This window comes from Rhinolophus sinicus, linkage group LG06, assembly GCF_036562045.2.
Source record: "Rhinolophus sinicus isolate RSC01 linkage group LG06, ASM3656204v1, whole genome shotgun sequence".
In the NCBI taxonomy this organism is placed as follows: domain Eukaryota; kingdom Metazoa; phylum Chordata; class Mammalia; order Chiroptera; family Rhinolophidae; genus Rhinolophus; species Rhinolophus sinicus.
In genome coordinates this window covers 111,717,823-111,729,860 of record NC_133756.1, presented here as the reverse complement: position 1 = coordinate 111,729,860, position 12,038 = coordinate 111,717,823, and the positions used below count along the sequence as shown (strand labels likewise).

Genomic DNA, 12,038 nt, shown 5'->3' with positions numbered 1-12,038 from the left:
GAGATTATATATATATATATATATATATATATATATATATATATATATATAAAGGATTCCCATAATCAAGTTAATGAACACATTAGGGATGGATTACTTTTAGAGCATGAAACTAATGAAAACCAAAGCATGGGTTAAATTCACGAGAATTGTTTCTCTGTATGTTGGTATATGAACAGAACTGCAGCACTAATTGGGCACACATTTTACAAGTGAAGAGGGGTACTAGGAAAGAAGTGTAGATGAATCAGTGCAAATTTGTTTTCTGTTACTGAAACGCAAGTCAAGGTATACACCCAACAATGGTCTATCTTTATGTACATGATTATCTTAAGTACCTAGAATTGGGGATGGCAGTGTTTTGTTTGTTTGTTTTTGATTTTAACTTTGAAAATAATTTAGAATTCAGCTACACTATCTCTGGAAAATGTAGGACCATGCAGCGTTTCATTTAACAACCAGTCTCTTAGCATCAAGATATTGGATAACAGAATTTTCTCATTTTATAGGTAAAAAGGAATTAAAAATATGTTCCAGCTAAAGTCTAAATTATGGCTAACGCTAACATTAATTGGCAAATGACCTCACCTAGTGAAGTCTGTTCAGTTTTTAAAGAGTAAAGAAACATTTACACATTCTGGATTTAAAAAGGCATCACTCCTATTTTTTGACACTCCAATAGCCACTACCTTTTAGTGATGTTCATTTATTAGCAATGCATTAACATGCTTCCCTCTCCTGACTCAACTGAAAATTTAGGAACCCTCTTTGGTGGTACTTGATGTTATCTGGACAATGTTGAAATCAATATTTTAACTTCAGCCAAGAATTCAAGAAAAATTTGATGACCTCTTCCATATAGAGACTCAAAGATAAAGTTTTCATCTTTAAGGAGCTCAGTGGTTACTCTTGATCAGATTTGGTTTTCTACAGATACATAGCTTTAAAAAAAGTCCAAAGTAACAATTTGAAGGATGAAAGGTATTATTACGCAGGGTTATGTAAACAGCTCTTGAAAACAAAGTTCAGCTCAATGCTATATTTTTATACAAATGAACAGCTTCTAAAAATATTGCTCATAGCTGTTAAATTAAAACAAAACAAACAAAAATTGAATATGTGATACAGTTGCAAAAGACACAAAAACGCTGTTCTTATTTCACTGGTGCCTACACAATGGAGTTAGTATTAAAGAAAGAAAAATCATAGCATAGTATATTAACACACAGGCTGATTATATTTTATTGCTCAGTGCAACGAGACACAGACTAAAGGCATTAATAACTAAAAGATTTAAAGGTTTAATATATTTTATTTTCCACTATAAAATGAAAATCTGATTACGTAATGCAGCTACTACATCACTAATAGAGAAATATATTAATACATATCTAAAACTTTATCATACAAACGTTTCAAGCAGGATCACTGCAAGTCAGAAAAAAATCAAAGTTAATAACAAAGAATTATTCGTGGGAGATCACATAGCTTAATATTTACTTTTGGAGAATGCATGTTCCTTTTGACTGTAAAATAGCTCCTTTACTGATAGCCACACACAACCCAATTGTGGAATTTGGCAAGGTCTGGGTGAAATGGCAGAAGAAAGGACATAAAGTACGTTTCTGCTTTCCTGTTCTGGAACATTTAGCTTGCCCTTTCATTCAACATGGCTTCTTGCTCTCCGGGAAGTATTAGGCAGCAGAGCAAGGGATGCAACAGGTGGCATCAGGACCATGTTGGTCATATCACATGGTCAGAAAGGGAAGGTGTAATCTGCAACAGAAGTTACAGTGCCTGACACACTTTGCTTTTCAATGCTGACATGCAGAACAAAACGTTTCAAAATTACTTTGTAGGAGCATTCACAGCTAGGTAACAAATAAAACTCGCATCTTGTGCATGCTAGGAGTGAAAGGCCCTCAAGAAAAGGAACAAAAGCCAAACTCAAAAGGAAGGGAAAAGAAAAGAAAAGTTACAGTGACCATTCCTGGGAACTTACTCAGAGTCTTTGTTCCATAACCGTCGTCACCTAATCCGGGGATGTCCTGCATGGAAGTCCCCAGAGAGAGCAATGAGAGAGGAAGAACAGCCACGGAAGAGGAAGGAAGAAGTCAGTGGAGTTGAAATGGATACTACCATGACAGACCGTGTTGCCTAAGCAATCTGGATCCCAGTCTCTCTCCTTTTGAAACAACTTTTACCCCAAACTCTCTGGGCTGAGACTCAAAGATTTGTAAAGCAACTCAAAACGTTTAAGCAGAAGATTGTAACAAAAAGAGAAAGATTTAGCAGATGCCATTTTTGTGCACTGCCAATGTTGCCACAGAGCTGTGCCACTCAGAGCAATGATCCACTCCAAGTTTCATGACACATTCTTAGATGTAGTATCCACCAATACAAGCTCACTGTTCAGTAAGTGAGCTATTGGGAGAGAAAGAGTGAACAAATGTTAGCAATCAATACAAGGAATTTAATCGCTCCCAATTAGCATGCATTTCAAACTATGTAGGTGGCAATGGAATCCAATATTCCTGCCCAGAATAGAATTTGTCTCGAGCCCTAGAGAGTTGCATGATAGAAAAGGCAAACCAGACCCACTCCTGGTCACAGGTAAACGTTTGGAAGCAAAGTCCCAGCTTCCTCAAGTCCCTCTCCAATGCATTCCTCACAGAAGAGCTTCTTCAAGGGGTGGATCCAGACTGCAGCCAAACACTGGTCACAGTAGTAAGCCCTGACCTGCCTGTCTGCCATGTTTGTTTGCCTAGGCGTGTGGCGTGGGGGAGCCTACGTCATGCGTGTTGCCCGTGAAGGATTTTTATATCTTGTGTTGTATGTGACATTCTCTTTGAGAATCTACTTACGTTCAGGATCACTGGTTTCCTGCTCACTCTGCTCCTTGTTCTTGTAGAATGGGAATTTTCGTGAAAAGATGAAGCTCTTTTTACGCTTGTCATTGAATGACTGTGAAGGAGAAAAGGCATGGGGCAAAAACAGGGGACGTCTAATTGTTGTCACACTCATGCTGACAAAACAACTAGTTTGTAAAAGCAGAGAGAGCTGCAGTGACGCAAGTGGATAGTCTAAAGAGGTGCCAGAGGGTTCCTAAAGGCAGATTTTATTTTCAAGGAGTGTAAATTCGGAATGATGACACCTTGGAAGAATTATCTCCTAATTAAAAGATGGGTTGCAGATATGGTGATGGAGGAAAAGAGCATTAAATTGGAAGCAGAAGACCTATAGTTTCTGTCTGGCTCTACAGCTTGCTCGTCTATCACCTCAGACAGGCAACTAAATCTCTCTGACCCTCAATATCTTCTTCATTTGCATAATGAGGATAATGAGAGCAGCTCTTAAAATGTGAGACTCGCGTAGGGCAGCAGCAACTTAAAGTACTGCACACATGTATCTTCAGGATCATTATCATCAGGTAGAAAATATTTTCCTAGAGACACTAGACACATCAGTGTCTAGATGTCTTTTTAAATAACTTGAATTTAAGTTACTTCAGCTTGGATTTAATTAAAACCCCAAGAGAAGTGTGGAGATTCATGATACGTATATGATAATTATAGCTGTTTCATACACAGATGTGATATCGCGTAATATTTTCATTCAAAGAGGTGTTAAATATAATTGAGCCCCAAGCCCTCATTTGTAGACAAGGGTGTCACAGGCACAGAGAGGTTGAGTCTCCTGACAATGCTACAGAGCTAGCTGGTGACAGTAAGGACACAGTCAACCAAAATCTGTTAAAATTGTTACTAAAGAGGTACTAAATTGATATTTACTCAAGTAAGGGAGATATAATGGTTACTTATCTATATTATGATATGATAAAAAAGAATGGAAGAAGGACTGTCCTTAAAAATGTAAACCATTCCATTAGCTTAAATGAGGCTGAATTTAAAATAATACATATATACATAATATAATACATATATTAGAACTTATTCATTCAAGTGAATATCAGATGCTTGCCTAGAAGACTCAAGAAAAATTCATTTATTCCCACTGTTGCTGTTAAGTAAATGTCTGCTGGGGTCCTTCTTTGGGAAATGTGTTCACAGTCATTTTATGAACTATAAGCCATGCAAGTGTTAGTAATTTCATAGTCACATAGCATTTAAAAAATATGTTTTGCCAGCTTGATTGCCATCCATATTTGATTGATTTAGCTCTGAGGGTTACTCTCCGAGAAACAAGTATGTTGTTACCACATAGGTATTCCAATGGATGTAATAAACTCTGAAGGTAATTTGACAAGAGTGATTCTAAAACAGTTTTATCAATGGTAGCTGGTAGGATAAATGTACAGCCAGTAAGGTGACGGCTTGGAAGGAAAAACACTTGTTTGGATGCGTGTATCTTGGCCCATTGGTGGGACTCAGTTATGTGCCTTTATGGATTTGAAGCTTACAAAATGGTGTAGATAACTTATTTTCTTTGCATATTCATGCATTCCTACATCAAACATCCATTTTGGTCATCCTGTTCTTTCAGGAAACATTCAAGTACTGAAATGTTGGTGCTGTCATTCAGTAATTCATTATTTTTACAGTTACCAGACTCTTTCACCAAAGTCAGGGGAGTGTAATTTTATGTATCATTAAGAAGGCTTTAAGAAAAACAATATATCAAATATTTAATAATTTATGAAATTAGGGGATGCATTTTATACTTCATATTCAAGAAGTAGAAACATATTCTCAGGGGGAAAAAGAAGTATTACTTTGGAATTTATTACCCTGCTGACAGCACTTATGTTCAATATAGGTTTATCATAATTTATAATTGAGGATTGGTGTTCAAAGACAAGGCTGGGAACTCCCCCCAAATTTTTCCAGTGAAAAAATGGTAAGATTTTAAAGAAACATTAAATATTCTTGCATCACTCCAGTTTCATGCCACTTTTACATTTCAAGCATATTTAAACTTCAGTAACTGAAAATAAAAGAAAAAAAAATATCATGTAAGAATTAATGACACATGACATTGCAAAATATGTTAGACATTTAACTTCAACATTACGGATGACTTGTCATGCAAAAAAATATGCAAATTTTCATGCAAATACACAGCAACGCCAAGAGGAGTAAAGCCTGGGGTTAAAATGTAGACACAGATGGAAAATGTGGAGGCCTCTGAGAGACAAAATGGGGCCACATGCAAATCACATCGTTTAAATTGTCTCATGGGGTCAAAGGAAAATGAAAATGTGTTGCTTGTGATTAATTCTTTTATCTTTTCAAAACAGGATTGTCATGTGTTAAAATTTCCCAAGTATGAAAATGTTGTGTATCATGAGTCATCTGATTGGGACATAATATTTAGCACCACACTTTTTTAAATAACAGAAACTACACAATTCCTCAAAAATAAAATCATCTAACATTTCAGCCTATTACCCAAAGCCATTTTGAATTAGAGTTAAAGAATAGGGTAACAAAATAATTGGTGGTTACACTGCCTTATGTTTATGGATACAAAAATCAAATCACAACTTTAGTTCACAGTCACAGAAGATTCAAAAGTTACACAGTTAGGGTCTTAGTTAAACATTTCAACTATAAGAGGTTAAATGTAGTTTATGATGCTCTCACACTATTCTTTACTTTTTATTAGACATGTTTAATACCATTACATAAGCTTTTTTGTTGTTGTTATTTTTCTTTTAATTTGGAAAAGAAAAATCTGTTACATGAGTGTTAGGTGAGAATAATGAATTAGCACTTTTACTATTTCTAGAACGCATGGCTCTAAAGCAACTGAAGACTGGTTTACAGCTCTATTAATCACACTGATCAATGCTATTTTTTCTCTACATTACAGGAATGTAATTACTTTCCTGACAGGAAACTTTTTTGAACAGAGATTTTGAAAATACCAATCACATGGGGCAAGCTGGCATATCTAAGAATTCCATTTTGGAATTTGACCTGAATTGTTGAGTTCTTATGAAAAAAAGTGATAAAACAACAAATGTTTATTGACCAATTGTCATGGCCAGGCTTGGTTCTAAAAACTCTACAAGTGCGAACCTCCACCCTAACTTTATGAAGTTGGTACCATCATCATTCTTATATTACAGATGAGGAAACTGATATTTATAAATCTTGTGTTATTTGCCCAGAGTCACTCAGTTGGTGAGGAGTGAAATCAGGATCTGAATTTGCAAATACAGTTGTTCTAATGAGCAAGACAAGTTTCTGTGACCTGAGCCTGTTTCAAGTTTATATTTAAAATTATTAACATTTGACTCTTGTAAGTGATACCATAATCTGTCATCATTTCGACAGCGTCACTGCTCAGCAAGTATTTATTTGACCTATCAGATGCTATTGGCTTCAACAATATTTTTGTGGGGTACCCTGTCATAATTTCTAGATACACATTCATGTTTTTGAGGGATCTATTATTTTGTTCTTACTCTTGTGATAATGTGAAATTAAAATAAAATAAAAAGTATTTCAAGGGGACAGAGTATGACCAGCAATTAACAGGTCAGGGCTGAGAGCAGAGGATTCAGAGAGTGGGAAGTGGCAACTAATGGCTATAGTGTTAGTTTTAGGGGAGATAAAAATGTTCTAAAATTAGATGGTGGTGATGGTTGCATAACCCTCTGAATATAATAAAAAACACTGAGTTGTGCATTGTAAGTGGGTGAATTGTATGCTATGCGAATTATATCTCAATAATGCAATAAAATATAGGAACCCCTCTTCCAAACCCCAAACAATGGGATGAGAGGAAACAATCATAGCATGTTTTCAACTGTATTTGGTGCAAATATTTTTACTTGGTGTAATATTTTTTATCTTTAATTGAATGAGAGGAAACCACCCTCCCCAACCCTTGCAATTGGATACACATTGCCTTGTTTATTTGATTCTGTTGTGTCTCTGTTAAATGAATACTTTTCATGTTGTGACAGACATTAGACTACCCACACCAGAAATCAGCATATTATCACTGTCACTCAGAAGTCTCTAAATTGTTAAGTAAACTGGCATGAAATTGCCCAGCCTGACCCCAAGATGTAATGGCATTGATGAACTGGCTTAACCTAAAATACACACTTCATGAAGAAAGAAAGGAAACAAAACAAAAAAAACTCAAATTGCTACTTCTCCCACTCGAATCCCATGTTCTTAAGACATGTGAATGAATTTTGACATATTTTTATCCTTTTCATCCAGAAAACTTTATAACTATGGGTATGTTTCAGTTTTTCTTTTCATCTATCTTCCTGTTCTAATTTTTCAAGCTTGAAATGTTTCATAGTTCTAAAATGTCACCTTCCTGGTAGGAATGTTCTCTGGGCAGAATTTACATTTACATTTATACTGAGCTCAGACACACCATTTTTGTGGCCTGTTTATCTTTTATAAATGCTTCCTTCCTCTTAATTCATTCTTGTCTCCCCTCCTCTAAAATAATTGTTTTTCCTTTGGAAAATTGTTAGTATAAATTTGGGACATCACTTTGTATTATACATACCTTGGTTCATACAGAAAAAAAAAATTGAAAGCAAGAGAGTTTCAAGAACAAGTAATAATGAGACAAAAGAGGTTGTTAAGGGAACGACAAGAGTTGGCTTGAGATATACCTGCTTCCAGCAATGTGTTTATATGGAGGTATGTATACATATATGTGGCATCTATAACATTGTCCAATTCAAAAAGGGTTCCTTTTTCAGTCTTAAGAATTAATGGACCTAGGCATTGAGCATCAACAGCTGGTAACATCACACACAAAAGAAGAAAATCAGATGATATATGCTTCCTGATGGGAGAAAAAAAAATATTACTACAAAGTAGTTCTGTTAAACCTCTACTCTCAAAAAACAAAACAAAACAAAATGAAACCTTCTTCTCCCCAAATGAATCTAAATCTAATCAAACCTCTAGCTGCAACTGTCAGTTTACAGAAATAAAGAGGAGAGAGAAACACCATAAATTACACTATAAGGAAAATCTGTAGCAACCTCCACAAAACAAATGACCTTGTTTCTTAAACATAAAATTTAAAAGAAAACAAACAAAAATATGGAGGGAAAAAGTATAGATCAGAAAAGACTTAAGATGGATCAACCAACTGCAAAAGACTTCATTTCTGTTCAAAGAAACAAATTGTAAAACAAAACAGCAACAAAAGAGCATTTATGAAATTTATGAGCCAATTTGAGACTTGCAAAAAGACTGGATATTTGTTAATCCAGTAATTGTTAATTTTTATATGTGATAATGGCATTATGGTCATGTCATGTTAAAATATTTATAGCTGAAATGATTTGACACATTGGATTTGCTTCATAAAATATTATACTCTAACTATTTAACCTCAGAATATATTTTAAAGACAGAATGTAAAGAAATCGGAAACTTTATTTACTAGGTTTATTATTAGTTGAATTCTGAAACCATTTGGTGTGTAAGTAATGAGCAAATGAGTAAATGCATGGATATGGCTGAGAATCAGGGTTGCCATTGTGAAAGAAGGTGAAGTAAAAATGTGGAATAGGAGAAGTAGAGGCATAATCTTATGATGGTGAATAGCAATTAGAGGCATCTAATATAAACGTATGATTTTCTAAAAAAGTTTATTTCCTCTCTATTAAAGGAGCCTAGATGTAATGATATCTTAGCCGTAAGAAGCACTGCTTGTGCTCAGATTTTGTCTTCTAAATACCATTTTTCATGAAAAGGAACTAGTATTTTTGAGAGAAATGGCTGATTCTATGAGCAGGAAAAGTGTAAGATGAATCTGACACATTTTATTGGACTGGAAAGAAAGAAGTACTAAACACAAACACAAAACAATATAAAATTTAAAAGCCTAATGGTGACATGTCAAGAGGACACCTTGGCTAGTTTAAAAGGGGTCACAGCAGCCAAACCTATACAATTTGAATATTAAAATAAATAACGATAGTAATAGAAAATAACATATTGAATTAAAAAAGATATTCATGAGTCCAGGCAGATTGCCATAAATACCTAAATTAGGTAATTAAAAATGGGAAGCAAAAGAAAGCTCTTTAGTATAGTGGAATGCCAACTAATAACTATAAAAGGAATGATAAAGTCAGGAAATCAGCATTTTCCAACTACCACAGTAATAACTCAGGCAAAAATCATTGATGGTTGCTCAACTATCGATTGAAAGTTTGTTGGGGAACAGGACACTTATCTCCTTATAGATTATTTAATTATTAAAAAGGCGGGTAGAGTTGCCGTTATAGTGGAATAATCTGGCAGATACCACCTTAACAGAGAGCTCAAATTTAGCATTGCCAAATAGAGGGATAACCTGACACCACGTGCCTCCTGAAGAGAAGTATTGAGAAATACACAATATTACTCATGTAGTATTCCTACTAAAAATGGATTAGTTGAAGCTAACCATGAAGAAATAATCAGGCAAATTAAAATTAAGACACATTCTCTTAAAATATTTCAATGTCATGAAAAACATAAAAAGCTAAGGGAACCACTCTAGATTAAAGAAGGTTAAGGAAATAGGACAAATGAAAGGCAATATGTGGTCCTGGATTGAATTCTGGGTCAGAACAAAAAATGTTATAATTTCTACAACTTTCTTTCAAAATAGTTCAGGGGATGAATATATATCTCCTATCATATACATTCTCATACACATGAGAATATACAAAACAAAGTTGACCATGAGTAGGCAATTGTTGAAGTTGAGTAATAGGTACTAGCAGTTCATCATTCTATTCTTTTTACATTTTTATGTGTTTGAAAATTTTCGTAATAATTAACTTTAACTGATAACTCATACCATATACTAAATTTATCTAGAGAGTGCAGGCCTAACTGTAAAAGCTCAAACTATAAAATTTCTAGAAGAAAATATAGAATATATTTGTAATCTGAGGTAGGCAAAGATTCCTTGAATAGAACATAAAAGCACAAATAATGATTTTAAAAAATGGTAAATGGGATTTAATCAAAGTTAAAAACTTTGGCTCATCCAAAGAGGTCATTAAGAAATGAAAAAGCAAGCTACAAGTTGGAAAACAATATTTACTATATATGTATGTGACAAAGGATTTTTATTCAGAATATTTAAAAACTCCTATAATTGAACAATAAAAAGAAAAAACAAATCCAATAAAAAATGGGCAAAAACTTGATTGAGCACAACATAAGATATGCAAATGGCCAAGAAACATATGAAGAACAACATTAGTCATCAGAGAAATGCAAATTAGAGCCAAAGCAAGATAACACCTCATACCCACTACCATGGATAAAATGAAAAAGACTGACAATATTAGGTGTTGGTAAGGATTTGAAGCAATTGCAGCTCTCATATAAATTGTTGATGGGAATGCAAAATGGTATAGCCAGTTTGAAAAATAGTTTAGCAGTATCTTATAGAGTTAAGTATAACTAGCTAACCTATGACTGAGAAATTCACCCCTAGATATTTACTTATGAGAAAAAATATGTCTACAAAAAGGTGCATATAAGGATGTTCATAATCACTCTAAACTGGAAACAATCTTAACGTCCATCAACAGGTAAAGTGTGGTATATTGATATAGTGGAAAACTACTCAGCAATAAAAAGAATTGAACCACTGATACAAGCAACAATGTGGATGAATCTGAAAAGTACTATGATAAGTGACAGAAGACAGACAAAAGAGTACTGATGTATGATTCCAATTATAAGAAGTTCTGGAACAGGCAAAACAGCCATGGTGGTAGAAATCAAATCAGTGGCTGAGAGGGTAGGAACAATGTCTTATCCGTCTTTATCATGGTTAGAACTATGGCCCCTCCCCAAAATATATCTCTAGCCTGGGGTAGTCTCCTAAATGTACATAGTTGTATCTTCTATATATTTACTTGGGTGGCAGTTATAGAAATCCTTTCCCCTTTGTCCATCTCATGGATGGTGACACACTTTTAAGGTTATGCTCAGGTCTTCTACCCAAGGCTGTGACAATGAATACGACTCATTTTTACATATTTCTTTCCTACCACATTGTGATCTCAGAGCAGGTACCACATCACTTTCATTTCTGTATCTTCAGGATCTAGAGCATGGTAGTAGCTCAATAAATATTCATCAAATGAATGCATGCACCAAAGCATCGAGTGATGATTTTCATTAAAAATGTCAGGAGAAATTTGGGGAAAAAAAGGAGAAGAAAAAGAAGGAAAGGGAAGACAAATAATGATCATCTGAAAGAAAGAGGGAGGAATAATGGAAGAATAAGAACCATAGCCAAATGAGTAATATTTTTAATTGAATTTCTCTGCAGTTATTACCTTTCAGAATTTGTTTTTCTCATGAATTTTATCTCATAATTCTTTGCTCAATGACCTGATTTAATTTTAGTTGCTGTTTATTGTTATTAATAAAAATGTGGTGGCTCGGCTATTTGCAGTACGTATTTTTGTATCGTATCACATTTTCAGCTCTATGGTCCATAATTCAATAATAGAAAAGCTTAAAAGATTTTAGTAGTATTCATAACTTGAAAGAAATCTACCATTAATTTTCCTTTTCTAACTTTTTTTCCTAACTAATATTTATTTCGTTTCCTTACTATAAAGGTTAGTTTCTTAAAAATACTTTTTCTATTAACTAATAAAGTATGCATCTTTTAGGGAAAATTGGAAAGAAATAGAAGAAAAAAAGCTAATTAAAATCCTATTACCGAAAAACAAATCACCTTTAGTACTCTGCTTAAAAATTTTTTATTCTGTTTCTATTTAGTTGTATTATATGGTCTAGAGAATTAAATTTCCCAATTATAATACATAGTAGAGTGTTACGGGAAAGGGCTTGGGAATTCAGCTTCCTGACTTTAAGAATCTTATTTAATCTCTGAGCCTCAGCTGTGACCATTTAAATGTGATAATGTATAAAAAGCTCTTATTGTAGTGTCTGACACTTAGTAAAGCTCAATAGACAGGAGCCAATTATTTTAATGATAACAGGAACACTTTCTCACATCATTAGAGAGTCTTTGGAAGCATCAGCTTTAGCAAATGTATG

General features: G+C 34.1%; 1 protein-coding gene across 22 annotated transcripts in view; it reads right to left on the bottom strand.

Annotated features, from left to right (window-relative positions):
* DLG2 (discs large MAGUK scaffold protein 2) overlaps positions 1-12,038 on the bottom strand; it is a 1,902,684-nt gene that overhangs the window by 26,489 nt on the left and 1,864,157 nt on the right. For 12 of the 22 annotated variants that reach the window (XM_074335661.1, XM_074335663.1, XM_074335662.1 and 9 more), the window contains one exon: positions 2,003-2,048. In XM_074335661.1, coding sequence (XP_074191762.1) covers positions 2,003-2,048 — 46 coding nt within the window. Of the gene's footprint in view, positions 1-2,002; positions 2,049-2,864; positions 2,965-12,038 lie in introns of all 22 variants that reach the window. The other 10 variants (XM_074335659.1, XM_074335660.1, XM_074335671.1 and 7 more) reach the window with 1 other exon arrangement.